The 20,015-nt window shown below is 33.3% G+C and overlaps 6 protein-coding genes across 11 annotated transcripts; all 6 read right to left on the bottom strand.

Moving 5' to 3' along the window:
- Window positions 1–148: 148 nt before the first annotated feature.
- On the bottom strand, window positions 149–1,676 carry LOC135140447 (zinc finger Y-chromosomal protein-like). Of its 2 annotated transcripts, XM_064070995.1 has the most exons (3): window positions 1,632–1,676; window positions 674–1,584; window positions 149–621 (listed from the first exon to the last, which is right to left on the bottom strand). In XM_064070995.1, the coding sequence occupies exons 2-3, from the start codon at window positions 1,573–1,575 to the stop codon at window positions 546–548; spliced, it is 978 nt and encodes a 325-aa protein (XP_063927065.1). In that variant the 5' UTR covers window positions 1,576–1,584; window positions 1,632–1,676; the 3' UTR covers window positions 149–545. The 2 variants fall into 2 exon arrangements, with proteins under 2 accessions (XP_063927065.1, XP_063927063.1); XM_064070993.1 differs by having other exon boundaries at window positions 149–1,584.
- A 142-nt stretch (window positions 1,677–1,818) lies between these two features.
- LOC135140579 (zinc finger Y-chromosomal protein 2-like) lies at window positions 1,819–10,190 on the bottom strand. Of its 2 annotated transcripts, none has more exons than XM_064071187.1 (2): window positions 10,171–10,190; window positions 1,819–3,260 (listed from the first exon to the last, which is right to left on the bottom strand). In XM_064071187.1, the coding sequence occupies exon 2, from the start codon at window positions 3,221–3,223 to the stop codon at window positions 1,829–1,831; it is 1,395 nt and encodes a 464-aa protein (XP_063927257.1). In that variant the 5' UTR covers window positions 3,224–3,260; window positions 10,171–10,190; the 3' UTR covers window positions 1,819–1,828. The 2 variants fall into 2 exon arrangements, with proteins under 2 accessions (XP_063927257.1, XP_063927256.1); XM_064071186.1 differs by lacking the exon at window positions 10,171–10,190 and adding an exon at window positions 3,317–3,629.
- On the bottom strand, window positions 7,161–8,576 carry LOC135140496 (zinc finger autosomal protein-like). Its single transcript, XM_064071069.1, has 2 exons — window positions 8,465–8,576; window positions 7,161–8,410 (listed from the first exon to the last, which is right to left on the bottom strand). The coding sequence occupies exon 2, from the start codon at window positions 8,400–8,402 to the stop codon at window positions 7,206–7,208; it is 1,197 nt and encodes a 398-aa protein (XP_063927139.1). The 5' UTR covers window positions 8,403–8,410; window positions 8,465–8,576; the 3' UTR covers window positions 7,161–7,205.
- Window positions 8,647–10,227, bottom strand: LOC135140580 (zinc finger Y-chromosomal protein 1-like). Of its 2 annotated transcripts, none has more exons than XM_064071190.1 (2): window positions 10,089–10,227; window positions 8,647–10,029 (listed from the first exon to the last, which is right to left on the bottom strand). In XM_064071190.1, the coding sequence occupies exon 2, from the start codon at window positions 10,012–10,014 to the stop codon at window positions 8,692–8,694; it is 1,323 nt and encodes a 440-aa protein (XP_063927260.1). In that variant the 5' UTR covers window positions 10,015–10,029; window positions 10,089–10,227; the 3' UTR covers window positions 8,647–8,691. The 2 variants fall into 2 exon arrangements, with proteins under 2 accessions (XP_063927260.1, XP_063927259.1); XM_064071189.1 differs by having other exon boundaries at window positions 8,647–10,019.
- A 4,761-nt stretch (window positions 10,228–14,988) lies between these two features.
- Window positions 14,989–16,140, bottom strand: LOC135140342 (zinc finger Y-chromosomal protein 2-like). Its single transcript, XM_064070834.1, has one exon. The coding sequence runs from the start codon at window positions 16,138–16,140 to the stop codon at window positions 14,989–14,991; it is 1,152 nt and encodes a 383-aa protein (XP_063926904.1).
- Window positions 16,141–16,325: 185 nt separating this feature from the next.
- LOC135140537 (zinc finger Y-chromosomal protein 1-like) lies at window positions 16,326–19,853 on the bottom strand. 3 transcript variants are annotated; one of them, XM_064071129.1, is made up of 2 exons: window positions 19,501–19,853; window positions 16,326–19,437 (listed from the first exon to the last, which is right to left on the bottom strand). In XM_064071129.1, the coding sequence occupies exon 2, from the start codon at window positions 17,722–17,724 to the stop codon at window positions 16,402–16,404; it is 1,323 nt and encodes a 440-aa protein (XP_063927199.1). In that variant the 5' UTR covers window positions 17,725–19,437; window positions 19,501–19,853; the 3' UTR covers window positions 16,326–16,401. The 3 variants fall into 3 exon arrangements, with proteins under 3 accessions (XP_063927199.1, XP_063927198.1, XP_063927197.1); XM_064071128.1 differs by having other exon boundaries at window positions 17,913–19,437; window positions 19,474–19,848; XM_064071127.1 differs by having other exon boundaries at window positions 17,913–19,437; window positions 19,501–19,848.
- Window positions 19,854–20,015: the final 162 nt, after the last annotated feature.

Below are 20,015 nucleotides of genomic sequence, written 5' to 3'. Positions count from 1 at the left end.
ATTCATCAGAAAATTAAAAAAATATGACATTTGCAGACCGTGTAATCAGTGTAATCGTTATTTGTGGAAATAAAAAATTATCATAAATAAACCGTGTATTGTGTGTTGCATATGCATCTTTGAGGTTATGTCAAATAATAAATCAAACTTATTAAAGTAAACTAAATCCTGATCATGTATTGCCTTTTTGTGTTCACAAAAACGTGATCTAATTTTACAGAGACGGCATTTGTACCACGTAACTTCCGTTTATTCCAAATGGCATTTTCTTGTATGAGCCTCTAAATGATGTCTGTGTTTCGTCTTATGTGGACAATATTCGCACTCGTACCACTTGCAATGTTTGCAAATTACATGACGTTTTAAGTGACCCGGGACTTTACTTTTATATGGACACTCTTTACATTCGTACCAATTGACTTCTTCGTGTGACCGTTTTATGTGGGTTTTTAAATAAGATTTTGTTGTAGTTTTGTACGGACAATATTTGCACTGAAACGATTTAGCCGCCCCATGGACCTTTACATGATTTCTTAAATAACGTTTCACTTTAGTTTTATACGAACACGTCGCACACTCATACCATTGCGGTTGTTCTGAATGATTAACATCTGTGTGTTCCTTTAATCGTGAAATTAATTTAGTTCTGTACGGACAATTTGTACATTCGTACCACTGAATTTGCTCTCCATCTACGTGTTTCACATTTATGTGGATTTTGAAAGAATGTTTGTACTTAGTTTTGAATGGACACTTGTCGCATTCGTACCATTTAACGTCTTCTTCATTCGAATGAACTCTATTTATGTGTTCTCTTAAAGTATATTTTTTTCTAGTTTTAAGAGGGCACAGGTCACATTCGTACCATTTAATTTCTTCTTGAGCTGTATGTTTTGCTATTGCGTGATTCTTTAAATTAACTTTATACCTAGTTTTGAAGGGACACTCAATGCATCGGTACCATACACCATCTTGTTCATCTAAATGGACGCCATTTACATGTTTTCTTAAACTTGTTTTATATCTACTTTTAAACGGACACTTTTCACATGCATACGCCTTGCTCCAATGGCACCTTTTAATGTGATCTCTTACGTGGCTTTGGACTTTGGCTTTGAAGTTACAGTCCGTACAGCAATGCCAACATATTCCGTCTTGCAGATAACTCACACTTTGGAGATTTTCTTTTTTTCCCGTGCACTCTGAAGTATGTTGAAGCCACTTCAACGACAGATTTGTTTCAAAACTGCACTTTTTGCAAACGTAGTTTTGTATAACAAAGTCCTGACTTGATAAATCGTCTCTAGATTCGACTTTAACACCGTGATTTTTATTAATGTGTTGTTTGAACAGGATCGTTAGCTCCGTTTTAAAATCGCAGTCTTTACAGTAAAATAGTTCAATTTTGGCCTTTCCACAAGTGAGTTTTGCTAGAGGGGAACGGTGTCGTCGCACGTGGTTTACCATAAAGAAAAGCGATGTGGTAAAATATGGGCACAGTTTACAACGGTGAACATTTCTCCATGACGATTTTCCCCAAGCTCGAAAAGATTCCGAGTACTCCAAAACTGACATTGTGGTGACCTAAAACTGTTTTATTGCACTACGGAAGCAAATTCAGTTTCGGTTACCTGAGTTGGTGGCTTGGAAAAACATTCAAAACCTAACCTAACATTTTCACGCCAATCTTGACAGTTTACCATAGAATGATTTATTGTGGATTGCGCGTTTAGGAAGTCACGTAGGCAACCACCAATACACGATATTTTTAAATAAAACAATAATTTTCTTAAAAACTTTATTGAAAAGTTCAAATTAATCATTTACGTTAGGTTCGCACGTGCAGACTTTTCACGTGCTTTCTTAAATACGTCGCCACTTTAGCTTTATAGGGACAATATTGGCAACTGAACGACTTGATATCCGAGTGGTGCACCATCACGTGTTGCTTCAAACTATCTTTCCTTTTGTTTTTATACGAACAATTTACACATTTAAACCAGTCCGAGTTTTTTGAATGGAGAACTTTCACGTGCCGCTTAAAATCCACAAGGAATTTAGTCTTGAAAGGACACTCTTCGCATTCGTGCCACTTCAATTCGTCTTTATTTGCATGCCTACGAAGAACGTGAAGTCTTAAACTCGATGATTGTTTAGATTTAAACTGGCAATTGTCGCATTCGTACCATTTAATTGTTTCATCGTCTGAATGTTTCGCTATTACGTGTGTCTTTAGACATTTTTTGTACCTAGTTTTGAACGGACACTGACTACATTCGTACCATTTAACTTCAGTTCCATCTGAATGACAGTAGGTTGTGTGGTCTTTGAAATACCGTTCCAAGTTAGTCTTGTACGAGCAATATTCACACTGAAACGATTTAATATCCGAATGGTGTACAATCACATGATTTTTTAATTGATCTTTCCGTTTACTTTTATATGAACAGGTTGTACATTCGTACCATGTCACTTCTTCGTCGTTCAAGTGTCGCGAAATTACGTGATTTTTTAAAGTCGTCGAATGTTGGGTTTTGAATGGGCACTTTTCGCATTCGTACCACTTTTTCCTTTTTCCTTCATCCGAGTGTTTTATGACTACGTGCGACTTTAACGATTTTTCGTTCAAACTTTTAAAGGGACACTGAGTGCATTTGTGCCACTTGTCTGAATGTCGTTGGTTCATGTGGTCTTTTACATACCGTTTTAATTTAGCTTTGTAGGGGCAATATTTGCAGTGAAACGACTTGACGTCTGAATGTCGCAGAATTACGTGCTCTTTTAACCGATCTTTTCTTTTATTTTTATATGAACAGGTGGTACATTCGTACCATTTTAAACTATTTTTGTTCGTGCATGTCAAAGTATGTTGAAGCCATTTCAACGAAAAATTTGTTTCGAAATTGCAGTCTTGACAAACGTGGTTTTGTGTGTGGAAATCCTCACTTGATAAATCTCCAGGTTCTGTCTTAAGAGTGTGGTGTTTGTTAATGTGTTGTTTGAATAAAACTGTTAGTTCCGTTTTAAAATCGCAGTCTTTGCAGTAATAAATTTCGATGTTTGTGTTTTCGCACGTAAATTTTTCCAGACGGTGTCGTTTCACGTGATTCACCATAAGAAAAAATGACGTCGTAAAATATGGACATAGGTTGCAGTTGTGGACAGTTTTCCTTGTAGATTGTGTCCGTACTATCAGTGTTTCGGAGAATTCTAAAGCTAACATTTTGTTACAGGTTAAACAAGTGCTTGAGTCACCCCAGCTACAAGGAAACAAAATTATACAGGATTTAAGACACTTTCCGCTGGATATAATTACAAGAATTATAAACTTGGGTCGTGAAAACTAGTTGACAATTGAAGATTGAGGTTAGGACACTTGGAAGCTTTGACATTACGGCGCTTTCGGTCCATCGCTCTATCATAGATTAATATAGATGCGACATACAGTCTGATTTTGCAAAACCACCCTTATTGACATTGGAGTCCTCAACCGCCAAATTTAAATAGTCGATGCCAATAAAAAAAACTTGTTTCACTACAACTTGTCGCCTGAGAACTTGTTTGATCTACAGACCAGAGCGCGCTCAGGCCAATGTCGACTCTAAGCGTTCAGAAGCGATTTGGTTGGTTTGGACTATAATTTCTGCCAGAAATAGTTGTTTGGTCGGTTTTTATAACGACTAGGTGAATATTTTTGGTACATATTAAGATGATTTTACATATTTTGTTTGACTAAGAATTAATTCTTTATTTGTGTTTTATACTAACAAAACGTTTTAAACTAAGAATATTGTTGAAATCGTAATAACCCAATGGATTTTTTTCGGGAAAATGTTTTGGAAACACTGTGTTCTATTTTGTATGAATTTTTAAATTTTTTTAGTGACAATTTTTGTGGTTGTTTTCAATACACTGTATGATATTGACAGTGAGAAAAAAAAAATGAAAAATTAAAATAATCGAAAATTTGAAAAATCGAGAAATCTAATAATCGAGAAATCGGAAGCTTAAAAAATCGTAAAACCGAAACATTGAAAAATCGAAATATCGAAGAACTGAAAATCGAAAAATGAATCATCAGAAAATTCAAAAATCTAAAATTTAAAAATCGAATAACGAAAAATTGAGAAATCGAAACTCCCAAATTTAAAAAGTCGGATAACTGAAAAATCGAAACATCGAAAAACTGGAAAATCGAAAAACCGAGAAATCGAAAAATCTAAAGATCGAGAAATCATGGAGTCGAAAAGTCGAAGAATTGAGAAACCGAAATAGGCCAAAATCGAAAAATCGATAAGTTAAAAATTGAACAATTTATAAATTGACAATCAAAATATCGGAAAATCCAAATCTCGATAAATCGGGAAATCAAAAAATTTAAAATTCGAAAAATTGAAAAATTGAAAGATTGAATGATCAAAAGAACGAGAAATCGAAAAGTGATGAAGTCGAAAAATTGAAAAATAGAGAAATCGACAAACAAAAAGTTAAAAGTTGACAAATTGGAAAAGCGGAAAATAAAAAAACGAAAAAATGGAAAACTGGAAAAAATGAGAAACCGAAATAGGCCAAAATAAAAAATTGAAAAACTGATAAATCGAAAACCTGAACAATCAAATCTCGATAAATCGGGAATGAAAAATTAACAAATCGAAAAATTGAAAAACAGAACATCTAAAACCAGGAAGTCGAAAAATCGAAAGACTAAGAAATATTGAAAAACTAAAATATCAAAAGATTGAACAATCTAAAATTTAAAAATCCAAAAATTGAAAAATCGGAAAAGTAAAACACATCGAAAAATCCAGAAGTCAAAAATAGAAAAACCGAAGAATTGAAATATTGAAAAATCCTAAAACTGAAATATCTAAAAACTGAAAAATCGGAAAATCAAAAAAGTGAAATCGAAAAATAGAAACCTTAAAAAATCGAAAAATTGAAAAATCAAAAACCTGAAAAATCAAAAAATTAAAGAATTGAAGAACAGAAAAATCGAAACACTCGAATGTCAAGAAATGGGAAAATCAAAACATCGATTAATTGAAAAATCGAAAAATTGAGAGTTTATAAAAGTCAAATTTGAAAAATTAAAAAATCGAAAATTTGACAAAATGACAATTGAAAAACAGAAAATCTAAAACCGGGTAGTCGAAAAATCAAAAGATTAAGAAATGGAAACATTCGAAACATTCGAAAACTTGAAAAATTGAAATATCGCAGAACTGAAATGAAAAATCGAGAAATCGAAAAATCTAAAACTTTAAAAATTGAAAAATCGAAAAAGTAAAAAAGTCGACACATCGAAAAATCCAGGAGTCAAAAATCGAAAAGTCGAAGAATCAAAATATTGAAAAATCCCAAAACTGAGACATCGACAAACTGAAAAATAAAAGAAAAACTGAAAAATGGGAAAACCTGAAAAATCCGAAAACTGAAATATCCAAAAACTGAGAACCTAAAAAGTAAAAAAATTGAGCAATCGAAAAATTCATAAAGTGAAGTCGAAAAATCGAAACCTTAAAGAAACTAAAAAATGAAAAATGGGAAAACCTGAAAAATCCAAAAACTAAGAACCTAAAAAGTCAAAAAATTGAGCAATCGAAAAATCCATAAAGTGAAGTCGAAACCTTAAAAAATCGAAAAACTGAAAGATCAAAAACCTGAAAAATCAAAAAATTAAAGAATTGAAGAACAGGATAATCGAAACACTCGAATGTCAAGAAATGGGAAAATCAAAACATCGATTAATTGAAAAATCGAAAAATTGAGAGTTTATAAAAGTCAAATTTGAAAAATTAAAAAATCGAAAATTTGACAAAATGACAATTGAAAAACAGAAAATCTAAAACCGGGTAGTTGAAAAATCAAAAGATTAAGAAATGGAAACATTCGAAATATTCGAAAACTTGAAAAATTGAAATTTCGCAGAACTGAAATGAAAAATCGAGAAATCGAAAAATCTAAAACTTTAAAAATTGAAAAATCGAAAAAGTAAAAAAATCGACACATCGAAAAATCCAGGAGTCAAAAATCGAAAAGTCGAAGAATCAAAATATTGAAAAATCCCAAAACTGATATATCCCAAAACTGAAAAATGAAAGAAAAACTGAAAAATGGGAAAACCTGAAAAATCCGAAAACTGAAATATCCAAAAACTGAGAACCTAAAAAGTCAACAAATTGGCAATCGAAAAATCCATAAAGTGAAGTCGAAAAATCGAAACCTTAAAAAAACTAAAAAGTGAAAAATCAAAAACCTGAAAAATCGAAAAATTGAATAATTGAACAGGAATATCGAAACCCTCGAAGGTCAAGAAATGGGAAAATTAAAACATCGATTAATTGAAAAATCGAAAAATTAACAGTTTATAAATGTCAAATTTGAAAAATTGAAAAATCGAAAATTTGAAAAAACGACAATTGAAAAACAGAAAATCTAAAACCGGAAATTCGAAAAATCGAAAGATTAAGAAATCGAAACATTTGAAAAATTGAAATATGGAAGAGCTAAAATGAAAAATCGAGAAATAGAAAAATCTAAAATTTTAAATATTGAAAAATTAAAATACAAAAAAATCGTGAAATCTAAAATTTAAAAATCGAAAAAGTAAAAAGTCGACACATCGAAAAATCCATAAGTCAAAAATAGAAAAGACGAAGAACAGAAATATTGAAAAATCCCAAAACTGAAATATCGAAAAACTGAAAAATGAAAGAAAAACTGACGAATCGAAAAACTGAAAAATCCCAAAACTAAAATATCCAAAAACTGAGAATCTAAAGAATCGAAAAATTGAAAAATCAAAAATCTGCAAAATCGTAAGATCGAAAAATTCAATAATAAGTAAACTGAAAAATCCTAAAACTGAAATGTCGAAGAACTGAGAAATTAAAAAATTGAGAAATCGAAAAATCAAAAAAGTGAAGTTGAAAAATCGAAACCTGAAAAAATAGAAAAATTGAAAAACCAAAAACCTGAAAAATCAATTAATTGAAAAATCGACAAATAAAGAGTTTATAAAAGTGAAAAATTGAAAAATCGAAATATTTAAAAATCGTAAAATTGAAGAGAAAAACTGAAAACCGAGAAATTTAGAAATTAAAAATTAAATAATAAATAGGAGTAAACTGAAAAGTCCCCAAACTAAAATTTCGAAAAACTGAGAATTCGAAAGTTGTATTTATAATTGTATAAAACAGTTCACATTAAATACAGTTATCACTATTCAAGTGAAACAACCGTATGTGGCTTTTTAAACGCCGCTTTACTTTGGTTTTAAATACACACTTATCACAATTATACCACTCAGGACTTAGTTCTCGTTCTATCGAATGCATCCGATTTGCGTGGTACCTCACAGCTCGTTTACGTTTACTTTTATACGGACACTGGTCGCATTCGTACCAGTGAACTTTGTCGTCTGAATGCTGCGTCTTTCGAGAACTATTCGAATGCGTTAAAACGTGTCTTTTCAAGTGGTACTTCCTCGTACTTTTATACGAGCAGCTCGCACATTCGTACCACCTAGCTTTCTCCTCATCCACATGTTGCGAAATCACGTGATGCCTCAAAGTCGATTCATTTTGAGTTTTAAAGGGGCAATTTTTACAGTCGTACCACCTAATCTTTTTCTTTGTTTTTTTGTTTAAGTGTTGTGCATTCGCGTGTCTGCGTACCGATTGTTCGTACCTACTTTTAAAAAGACAGTGGTTGCATTCGTACCATTTGTGAAGCTTTGTTTCGGAATGGCAACGGTCTACGTGACTTTTTAGATATTTTTTTAATTTAGCTTTATACGGGCACGATTCGCACTGAAACGACTTGGTTTCTAAATGCAGGAGGGTGATATGCTCTCTTAGTCCGTCTTTTCTTTTACATTTATAGGAACAGCTCGCACATTCGTACCACTTAATGTCTTCGTCGTTCGAATGCACGGAAATTACGTGCCTATTTAAACTATTTTTTTTCTTGGTTTTGTACGGACATTCGACACAGTAAAACCAACGTATTTGGTCCGATTTAGTTTGCTTGCACGTTGACATATGTCGGAGCCATTTTAACGAAAATTTCGTATCAAAATTGCACTTTTCGCAGACGTAATTTTGGATGCTGAAGTCACTCGATAAATCGTCTCCAAACTCTCTCTTGAAAGCGTGGTGTTTGTTGATGTGTTTTTTGAACTGGATTGTCAGTTCGGTTTTGAAGTTGCAGTGTTTGCAGTAATAATTTTCGATTTTGGCGTCCGAACAAGTAAATTTGTCTGGAGATCGGTGTCGCTTGACGTGGTTGACCATATGAAAAAGCGACGGAGTGAAGTATGGGCACAGTTTACAGTTGTGGACACTTTTCCTTGTGGATTTTGCCAGTGCTACGAAGGGCTCAGAGAATTCCAAAGTTAACATTTTATTACCTAAAAGTAGCTTGTTATACTGGGGGTTAGAGAAACACGGGCAGCTGTGCTTACCTAGATCTGCACAAAGCACGAAATGCGAAATAAATCGGAAATAATTCGTCTAACCTAACATTTTAACGTCACGATTGACGTTTCGATGGACGCTTTAATACGTCGATCGCGATATCCGTGGAATCGAATTGTACCTGCAGCGCCTCTAGCGTGCACTAATATAAACTAAAATAAAATCTTAATTGATTAAAACAGACTTTTATTATTATTATTGTTACAAATTCGACTTAGTTTTGCTTATGGTGGTTTCTCATATGTTTCCTTAAATACGAACTCACTTTAGCTTTGTATGGACAATATTTGCAATGATACGATTTGACATCTGAATGGTGGACGTTTATATGTTGCTTCAAATTAACCTTTTTTCTATTTCTATAGGAACAATCCACACATTCATACCACTGCGTTTTTTCTGAATGATAAAAATTCACGTGTTTGTTTAAATGTCTCTGAAGTTTAGTTTTGAAAGAACACTCGTCGCACTCGTACCACTTGATTTTCTCTTCGTCCAAATGTCTACAAATAACATGGTTTTTTAATTCAGATGGCCGTATAAATTTCAATGGACAATGTTCGCATTTGTACCACTTAGTATTTCCGTTTGAATGTTTTACCATCATGTGTGACCTCACAGAACTTTCATACACACTTTTGAACGGACATTGATTGCATTCGTGCCATTTAACGTCATTTCCGTCTGAATGGTAGTTGTTTGTATGTTTTTTCAAACAACTATTCCATTTAGTTTCGAATGGGCAATATCGGCACTTGTATGATTTGATATCCGAATGATGCATTCTTATGTGCAGTTTTAAATTATCTTTTCGTTTACTTTTATACAAACAGCTTGTACATTTGTACCATTTAACTTCTTTTTCGTTCAAATGTCGGGAAATTACGTGATTTTTCAAAGTCGTTGGGTGTCTGGCTTCATATTGACACTTTTTACATTCATACCGCTTGATTTTGTCTACGCTTAGATGTTTCGTGGCTACGTGTCTATTCAAAGACGCTTTGTCCCGAGTTTTGAGTGGACACTGTTTGCATTCGTACCACTTACCTTCGTCGTCGTTCAAGTGTAAAGCGTTTATGTGTCTTTTTAAATTATATATTTTTTTCGTTTTAAATGGACATTGCGCACAGTAAAGCCAGTGTATTGTGACACTTTGAGGATTTTCCTTCGTTTTGAGACACACTGAAATATGGTGAAGCCACTTTAACGACAAATTTGTTTCAAAATGGCACTTTTCGCAAACGTAGTTTCGTACACTGAAGTCGTCTCTAGATTCCACTTTAACGCTGTGATGTTTATTAACGTGTTGTTTGAACAGAATCGTTAATTCCGTTTTAAAATCGCACTCTTTACAATAATATTCTTCAAGCTTGTTCGAGCATAGAAATTTTTCTTGAGATGAACGGTGTCGTCGCACGTGGTTGACCATACGAAAAAGCGATGTGGTAAAATATGGACATATTTTACAATTGTGGACACTTTTCCTTGAAGATTTTGCTCGTGCTTTGAAGGCTTCTGAGAATTCCAAAGTTAACATTTTGCCTAAAACCAACTTGTTGTTAGCTAGTTACCAAAAGCTCCTTAAACCGTTGAAAAAACCCCACAACTAACCTAAAATTTTAACGTCACGATTGGTTCAATTTTTTTTTTTTACTAGCAGCAGTTTGAATATTCTCGTCCCGGAAATAATTACAAGAATTATAAATTTGGATCACGCCGCTACTCTAGAGAAGTTAGGTTAGAATACTTGACAGCCATCACAGACTTAGTACAAACAGAGAACATAGAGAAGCGTCATAGTTTAAAATAATGACGATTGAGGACTCCTCGACTTATGTTGGCAACAGTGTTCGTTTCTAACTAGGAATAAAATTAACTAGAAAAAATGTAATAATATTTTTAACGACGCGTTTTAGTTTCGACAAATTGACACAAGATTTACCAGAATATTACAAGCTGCTTACTGGTTTGATCTACAGACCAGAGCGCACTCAGGCCAATGTCGACTCTAAGCGTTAGGAAACGATTTGATTTATAAGCCACGATCCGTGACCTGATACACATCCTAACCTATAATTTCTTGCTGTTTCACCTTTCCAACTCTCAGTTTTTCGAAATTTTAGTTTGGGGACTTTTCAGTTTACTCCTATTTATTATTTAATTTCTCAATTTTTCAATTTCTCGGTTTTCAGTTTTTCTCTTCAATTTTACGATTTTTAAATATTTCGATTTTTCAATTTTTGACTTTTATAAACTCTTTATTTGTCGATTTTTCAATTAATTGATTTTTCAGGTTTTTTGGTTTTCCAATTTTTCTATTTTTTCAGGTTTTGATTTTTCGACTTCACTTTTTTGATTTTTCGATTTCTCAAATTTTCAGTTTTTTAATTTCTCAGTTTTTCGATATTTCAGTTTTAGAATTTTGCAGTTTACTTATTATTCAATTTTTCGATCTTACGATTTTGCAGATTTTTGATTTTTCAATTTTTTGATTCTTTAGATTCTCAGTTTTTGGATATTTCAGTTTTGGGATTTTTCAGTTTTTCGATTCGTCAGTTTTTCTTTCATTTTTCAGTTTTTCGATATTTCAGTTTTGGGATTTTTCAATATTTCTGTTCTTCGACTTTTCCATTTTTGACTTCTGGATTTTTCGATGTGTCGACTTTTTACTTTTTCGATTTTTAAATCTTAGATTTCTCAATTTTTTTGTATTTTAATTTTTCAATATTTAAAATTTTAGATTTTTCTATTTCTCGATTTTTCATTTTAGCTCTTCCATATTTCAATTTTTCAAATGTTTCGATTTCTTAATCTTTCGATTTTTCGACTTTCCGGTTTTAGATTTTCTGTTTTTCAATTGTCGTTTTTTCAAATTTTCGATTTTTCAATTTTTCAAATTTGACATTTATAAACTGTTAACTTTTCGATTTTTCAATTAATCGATGTTTTGATTTTCCCATTTCTTGACTTTCGAGGGTTTCGATATTCCTGTTCAATTCTTTAATTTTTCGATTTTTCAGGTTTTTGATTTTTCATTTTTTAGTTTTTTTAAGGTTTCGATTTTTCGACTTCACTTTATGGATTTTTCGATTGCCAATTTGTTGACTTTTTAGGTTCTCAGTTTTTGGATATTTCAGTTTTCGGATTTTTCAGGTTTTCCCATTTTTCAGTTTTTCTTTCATTTTTCAGTTTTTCGATATCTCAGTTTTGGGATTTTTCAATATTCTGATTCTTCGACTTTTCGATTTTTGACTCCTGGATTTTTCGATGTGTCGATTTTTTTATCTTTTCGATTTTTCAATTTTTCGATTTTTTAGTTTTAGATTTTTTAATTTTTAAAGTTTTAGATTTTTCGATTTCTCGATTTTTCATTTCAGTTCTGCGATATTTCAATTTTTCAAGTTTTCGAATGTTTCGAATGTTTCCATTTCATAATCTTTCGATTTTTCGACTTTCCGGTTTTAGATTTTCTGTTTTTCAATTGTCATTTTGTCAAATTTTCGATTTTTCAATTTTTCAAATTTAACTTTTATAAACTCTCAAATTTTCGATTTTTCAATTAATCGATGTTTTGATTTTCCCATTTCTTGACATTCGAGTGTTTCGATTTTCCTGTTCTTCAATTCTTTAATTTTTTGACTTTTCAGGTTTTTGATTTTTCAATTTTTCAATTTTTTAAGGTTTCGACTTCAATTTAGGGATTTTTCTCAATTTTTTCACTTTTTAGGTTCTCAGTTTTTGGATATTTCAGTTTTCAGATTTTTCAGGTTTTCCCATTTTTGAGTTTTTCTTTCATTTTTCAGTTTGTCGATATCTCAATTTTGGGATTTTTCAATATTTTGATTCTTCGACTTTTCGATTTTTGACTCCTGGATTTTTCGATGTGTCAACTTTTTTACTTTTTCGATTTTTAAATTTTAGATTTCTTAATTTTTAAAATTTTAGATTTTTCGATTTCTGGATTTTTCATTTCAGTTCTACGATATTTCAATTTTTCAAGTTTTCGAATGTTTCGAATGTTTCCATTTCTTAATCTTTTTATTTTTCAACTACCCGGTTTTAGATTTTCTGTTTTTCAATTGTCATTTTGTCAAATCTTCGATTTTTCAATTTTTCAAATTTGACTTTTATAAACTCTCAATTTTTAGATTTTTCAATTAATCGATGTTTTGATTTTCCCATTTCTTGACATTCGAGTGTTTCGATTTTCCTGTTCTTCAATTCTTTAATTATCTGATTTTTCAGGTTTTTGATCTTTCAATTTTTCAATTTTTTAAGGTTTCGACTTCACTTTATGGATTTTTTGATTGCTCAATTTTTTTACTTTTTGGGTTCTCAGTTTTTGGATATTTCAGTTTTCGGATTTTTCAGGTTTTCCCATTTTTCAGTTTTTCTTTCATTTTTCAGTTTGTCGATATCTCAGTTTTGGGATTTTTCAATATTTTGATTCTTCGACTTTTCGATTTTTCACTCCTGGATTTTTCGATGTGTCGACTTTTTTACTTTTCAATTTTTTGATTTTTAAATTTTAGATTTTTTAATTTTTAAAATTTTAGATTTTTCGATTTCTCGATTTTTCATTTCAATTCTGCGATATTTCAATTTTTCAAGTTTTCGAATGTTTCGATGTTTCCATTTCATAATCTTTCGATTTTTCGACTTTCCAGTTTTAGATTTTCTGTTTTTCAATTGTCATTTTATCAAATTTTCGATTTTTCAATTTTTCAAATTTAACTTTTATAAACTCTCAAATTTTCGATTTTTCAATTAATCGATGTTTTGATTTTCCCATTTCTTGACCTTCGAGTGTTTCGATTTTTCTGTTCTTCAATTCTTTAATTTTTTGATTTTTCAGGTTTTTGATTTTTCAGTTTTTCGATTTTTTAAGGTTTCTATTTTTTGACTTCACTTTTTTGATTTTTCGATTTTTCAGTTTTTAGATATTTCAAAATTTTCAATATTTCAATTCTTCGGTTTTTCTATTTTTGACTTCTGGATTTTTCGATGTGTTTTACTTTTTCGATTTTTCAATTTTTGGGTTTTTAAATTTTAGATTGTTCAAACTTTTGATATTTTAGTTTTTCAATATTTCTTAGTCTTTCGATTTTTCGACTTCCTGGCTTTAGATGTTCTACTTTTCAATTTTTCGATTTGTTAGTTTTTCATTCCCGATTTATCGAGATTTGATTGTTCAGGTTTTCGATTTATCAGTTTTTCAATATTTTATTTTGGCCTATTTTGGTTTCTCATTTTTATTCAGTTTTCCGTTTTTTCGTTTTTTTTTATTTTTCCGCTTTTCCAATTTTTCAACTTTTAACTTTTTGTTTGTCGATTTCTCTATTTTTCAATTTTTCGACTTCATCACTTTTCGATTTCTCGTTCTTTTGATCATTCAATCTCTCAATTTTTCAATTTTTCGAATTTTAAGTTTTTTGATTTCCCGATTTATCGAGATTTGGATTTTCCGATATTTTGATTGTCAATTTTTAACTTTTCGATTTTTCGATTTCGGCCTATTTCGGTTTCTCAATTCTTCGACTTTTCGACTCCATGATTTCTTAATCTTTTGATTTTTGGATTTCTCGGTTTTTCGATTTTCCAGTTTTTCGATGTTTCGATTTTTCAGTTATCCGACTTTTTAAATTTGGGAGTTTCGATTTCTCAATTTTTCGTTATACGATTTTTAAATTTTAGATTTTTGAATTTTACATTTTTTCGATTTTCTGATGTTTCATTTTTCGATTTTCAGTTCTTCGATATTTCGATTTTTCAATGTTTCGGTTTTACGATTTTTTAAGGTTCCGATTTTTCGATTATTAGATTTCTCGATTTTTCAAATTTTCGATTATTTTAATTTTTCATTTTTTTTTCTCAGTGTCAATATCATACAGTGTATTGAAAACAACCACAAAAATTGTCACTAAAAACATTTAAAAATTCATACAAAATAGAACACAGTGTTTCCAAAACATTTTCCCGAAAAAAATCCATTGGGTTATTACGACTTCAACAATATTCTCAGTTTAAGACGTTTTGCTAGTATAAAACACAAATAAAGAATTAAGTCTTAGTTAAACAAAATATGAAAATCATCTAAATATTCACCTAGTCGTTATAAAAACCCACTAAACAACTATTTCCCGCAGAAATTATAGTCCAAACCAACCAAATCGCTTCTGAACGCTTAGAGTCGACATTGGCCTGAGCACGCTCTGGTCTGTAGATCAAACAACTTCTCAGGCGACAAGTTTTTTTATTGGCATCGACTATTTAAATTTGGCGGTTGAGGACTCCAATGTCATTAAAGGTGGTTTTGCAAAATCAGACTGTATGTCGCATCTATATTAATCCATGGTACAAATAGATTGGCGTCGGTTGTCAACATGAGCAGGCAACCAGCAATACATAATAAAAGCAAACAACCAAGTTTTCTTCAAAACTTTAATGAAAACATGTTCAGAAAATATAAAACCTACTATACAAAACCAATACACACACAAATCCCGTTGTTTTAATTTTGTTTGTGATGCTTGTTCACGTGCCGTCTTAAATACGCGTTCAATTTAGCTTTATACGGACAATCTTTGCACCGAAACGGCTTAATATCCGAATGGTGCAGCTCCATGTGATGCCTCAAATGAAACTGTTTCCTATTTTTAAACGAACAATGCGCACACTCATACCACTCCGGTCTTTTCGCATGAACATTCATGTGCGTCGCCAAATTCCTCGGAAACTTACTTTTATACGAACACTTCTCGCACTGGTACCACGTGGCTTTATCTTCATCCACGTGTTTCCTAATAACGTGAACTTTCAAATCGTACGCCGACTTCGCTCTAAACGCACAACTTTCACATCCGTGCCATTTAATCTTGCGTTCGTCTGAGTGTTTCGCAATCACGTGCGACTTGAACGACGATTCGTGCTTAGTTTTAAACGGACACTGCTTGCATTCGTACCACTTGACGTCGTTTCCGACTAGATGGCGGCTGTTCATGTGTTGCTTCAAACAACGGTTCCATTTAGTCTTGTATGGACAAAGCTCGCACTGAAAGGATTTGATATCCAAATGGTGGACAGTGATATGCGTTTTTAAATTGTCTCTGCGTTTGCTTTTATACGAACAGGTGTCACATTCGTACCATTTGGCTTCTTTTTCAACCAAGTGTTGGAACATTTCGTGGGTTTTCAAAGTCGTTGGGTGTTTGGCAGTCATGTGACGTCGCAAACTCGACTTGTCGCGGGTTTTGAATGGACACTCGGTGCATTCGTACCATTTACCATCGTCCTCGTTCAAGTGGGTGCAATTCACGTGTCTTTTTAAGCTGTTTGTGGTTTTGGTTTTGAAGGGACAGTCCACGCAGTAGTGCCAACGTATTTCGGTGGTTTTCTTGCGTGAGTTTCGAGGATTGTCGTCGGTTTGGCTGCACCCTGAAGAGTGCCGAAGCCACTCCAACGAAAAATTTGTTTCAAAGTTGCATTTATCGCAAACGTAGTTTTGTACATTGAAGTCGTCTTTTTTAAGGCCGTGTTTGTTTAAATGTTGTTTGAATAGAATCGTTAGTTCGGTTTTAAAGTCGCAGTCTTTGCAAAAATAAGCTTCAATTGAGGCGCTTCCACAGGTGAATTTTTCCAAAGGGTGTCGTCTGACGTGGGTCATCATTGAAAACACTGACGTAGTAAAATATGGACATTCTTTACAATTGTGGACGCTTTTCCTGGTAGATATTGCTGCAAAAGTTAACATTTTGGTAGTCACGAAGAACTAACCTCACTTTTTAATGTCACTTTTGGTGCTACAGCGCCTCTAGTGTTCGCTACGAAAAACAACAACTAAGATTTTTTTTTAATTTATTGAAACGGCAATTACAAAATATATAAGGCATGTAACAGAGTATATACATATCAAACCTGTGCTTCTTTAAAAATCCCTTTGTCTATGACGTTTCGCACTGACGTGTTTCTTATAAAACGCTTCACACGTAGTTCTATAAAAACACTCCTCGCATTCGAACCACTTAACATCCAAATGTTGGTCTCGCTCGTGAATTTTCAAAGTTGGTTTGTGCTTAGTTCTAAACGGACAATATTCACATTCGTACCACGTAACTGTCGCTTCGTCTGCGTGTTTCGCAATTGTGTGTTTCTTCACCGAAGTCCTGTACCTACTCTTGAACGGACAGTGGTCGCATTCGTACCATTTACGATCCTTCCCGTCTGAATGTCGATTGTTCATGTGCAACGTCAAATACGTATTCAATTTAGCTTTATATGGACAATACTGACATTTAAATGTCGCTTCATCAGTGTGACGAAAAATTTCGTGCCGTTTTAACAGTTCTTTCTTCTTGGTTTTAAATGAGCAGCTCGCACATTCGTACCACTTGGCTTCGTCGTCGTCCAAATGCTGCGAATTTACGTGATTTCGTAAACTAACCGCGTGTTTAGTTTTGTATTGGCAGTGGTCACATTTGTACCACTTTATGAGTTCGTCGTCTAGGTGTCTCACCGCCACGTGTCGTTTTAAAGCGTCTTTGTTCTTAGTTTTGAACGAACACTCAGTGCAGTCGTACCAAACCACGTCTTCTTCTCTCAAGTGCATGTTAATGGCGTGCTGTCTTAACGAGCTTTTTGTTCTAGTTTTAAAAGCGCATTTATCGCACTTGTGCCATATCGCTTCTTGTTCAGCTAAGTGCGCACAATTTATGTGGGTTTTCAACACTTGTTTATATCCGGTTTTAAATGGACACTTGTCACACGCATAGCGCTTGTTGAAGTGGTAATTGTCCAGATGACGGGTTAGAGTTTTATTGAATTTAGCTTTGTAGGAACATTCCGTGCAGTAATGCCAACGTCTCTCGACTAAAATTCGGCGTTTTGTCTTGCCCGTGCACGCGAAATTGTGTTGGACCCACTTCAACGAGAAGTTTGTTTCGAAGTTGCATTTTCCACAAAGGTAGTTCAGTACGGTGAAGTCGTCTCGCGATTCTGTTTTAATTCCATGATGGTGTTCGATGTGTTGTTTGAACTCAATCGTTAGCGACGTTTTAAAATCGCAGTCTTTGCAGTAGTACACTTCGATTGAGGCGGTTTCGCAGGCAAAATTTTCCAAGGGGGCGTCGTGTCGTGTCACGTGGTTGGCCATACGAAGAAACGAGGTTGTGAAGTAGGGGCACTCTTTGCAGTTGTGGACGTTCGGCCATGAGGATTTTCCCCAGGAACTAGAGGTTTCGGAGTACTCCATAATTGACACTGGATCAAGATTTCTAACCTAACATTTTGATGTCAAAAGTCACGTTGCTGTTTTTGGCTAAAATAACAACAGGTGTTGCTAAATGGTTGAATATTGTTGTATCAGCGAAAACGACGTAAAATTGCACCAAATCTAATAATTTATTATCGGGAATTATTACAAAATACAACAATTCCAAACAGGGTTGCCAATTTGTTCATAATTGAAATTTGACAGTTAATTGACATTTGTCACTTTATATTTAAAAAAATTAAAAAATCAGATTTACATGTGTGTTTTTTTATGTTTATAAAAATTTGTCCTATCTTTACACTTGAATGTACACTGTCCGCACTTGTGCCATTTAACATCCGTTCCACTCAAATGTCGGTTGTTCGTGTGATTCCTTAAATAGTCCTGGCGTTTCGCCTCGTATGGACAATACTCGCATTGGTACCATTTAACGTCCGTTCCATTCAAATGACACACTTTTAGATGAATCTTTAAATAGTGACTGCTTTTCGCCTTATATGGACAATACTCACACTGATACGATCTAACCTCCAAATGGGTCAGCAAATGTCTTCTTAAATAACTTTTCGTTCTACCTTTATACGTACACTTATCACATTCATACACATTTTGTAAATGACTTCCGCTTATGTGGTTCTTTAAAGACGAATTCAACTTGGTTTTGAACGGACACTCTCCGCATTCGTACCACTTAATCTTGTCTCCGTCCAAATGTTTCGTAGCTACGTGCACCTTCAAGTATCTTCTGGTCTTAGTTTTGAACGGACACTCTCCACATTCGTACCATTCTTCACTCAAGTGTACACAGTTAATGTGTGTTGTTAAATTGTTGTTTTTTCTCGTTTTGAAAGGGCACGCGTCACACTCGTACCACTTAATTTTGTCCTCGTCTACATGTTTGGCAGTTACGTGATTCTTTAAATATCCTTTGAATTTGGTTCTGTATGGACACTCTTTGCATTCGTACCATTCAACAAGATCTTCATTCAAGTGCCTGCAGTTTACGTGCGTTCTTAAATTATACTTTCGTCTCGTCCGATAAGGGCACTCTTCGCATTCGTACCATTTAATCTGGTCATCGTCTAAATGTCTCGCGGCTACGTGTTTCTTTAAATTTGGTTTATATTTGGTTTTAAATGGACACTCGTCACATTCGTACCATTTGATGAGTTCTTCGTTCAAGTGCATGCCGTTTATGTGTGTTGTTAAACTGTCTTTTCTTCTAGTCTTGTAAGGGCACTTTTCGCACTTGTGCCATTTATCGTCTTTGATTTTGGATTTAGTTTCACATGAATTACCGACACTGATTTTCTTTCCTGTGCATTGTGAAGTATGCTGAAGCAACTTCAACGAGAGATTTGTTTCGAAAGTACATTTTTCGCAAACGTAGTTTCGTACGACGAAGTCCTCACTTAGTAAATCTTTGGATCCTTGATGTTTGATAATGTGTTGTTTGAACAGAATCGTTAGTTTGGTTTTAAAATCGCAGTCTTTGCAATAAAACACTTCAATTGTGGCGTTTCTACAGGTGAATTTTTCGATTGGTGAACGGTGTCGCTTCACGTGGTTGAACATAAGAAAACTTGAAGTCGTAAAAAATTGACACAGTTTACAGTTGTGCATGTTTTTCCATGACGAGTTTCCAGTTGTTACGAATGCTTTACAGTATTCCAAACTTGACATTTTGGCCACCTAAAATCGTTCCAAAACGGCCACTTTTTAGCTTACCCAAATATTTATCTTCAGATTACTAACCTAACTTTTTGACGTCAAAAGTCTTTTGACTGAGGTGCTGCTACGTAGTTGAATATTCCCGCATCAGCGAAAACAACTTAAAATCATACCAAATGTAATGATTTTGCATCTGGAATGATTACAAAAAGTCCAAAAAGTGTTTATATTACTAATCAAGGTTATGAAGCAATGACAGTACAAACAGCGTTGCCAAACTGCCGCTAATTGAAATTTGACAGTTAATTGACATTTGTCACCTTTGTTCGAAAAAACAATCAAGAAAGAAGTTAATTATCTCCAATTCCCATTTAATAAATAAATCAATTAAATCCGAGTTAATTAAAAAATACATAACAACTCCGTTGCGAGAGATAACTTGACAAGTGGCAACATGTGGTGTTACCACCAGAAACACATTTAAATTACCAAATGTGTTGCAAAATCTTGAACTACGTTACCATAAACAAACTACTACTAGAGTGGTTTGTTTATGTACGTTACCAACCTAACTCTATCCCACGGGATACCGACAACAC

Source organism: Zophobas morio, unplaced genomic scaffold (genome assembly GCF_036711695.1).
Source record: "Zophobas morio isolate AGI-343-1 ecotype UQ-CSIRO unplaced genomic scaffold, CSIRO_AGI_Zmor_V1 ptg000040l, whole genome shotgun sequence".
NCBI classification, from domain to species: Eukaryota; Metazoa; Arthropoda; class Insecta; order Coleoptera; family Tenebrionidae; genus Zophobas; species Zophobas morio.
Note: the sequence above shows the minus strand (reverse complement) of the source record. Positions and strands in the feature narration are given on the sequence as shown.

Coding starts and splice junctions, on each gene's coding strand:
- LOC135140579 (XM_064071187.1), bottom strand. CDS start 3,223: ATGTTAGCTTTAGAATTCTCCGAAACACTGATAGTACGGACACAATCT.
- LOC135140537 (XM_064071128.1), bottom strand. CDS start 19,428: ATGTCAAGTTTGGAATACTGTAAAGCATTCGTAACAACTGGAAACTCG.
- LOC135140496 (XM_064071069.1), bottom strand. CDS start 8,402: ATGTTAACTTTGGAATTCTCTGAGCCCTTCGTAGCACTGGCAAAATCC.
- LOC135140580 (XM_064071190.1), bottom strand. CDS start 10,014: ATGTTAACTTTGGAATTCTCAGAAGCCTTCAAAGCACGAGCAAAATCT.
- LOC135140342 (XM_064070834.1), bottom strand. CDS start 16,140: ATGACCCACGTCAGACGACACCCTTTGGAAAAATTCACCTGTGGAAGC.
- LOC135140447 (XM_064070993.1), bottom strand. CDS start 1,575: ATGTCAGTTTTGGAGTACTCGGAATCTTTTCGAGCTTGGGGAAAATCG.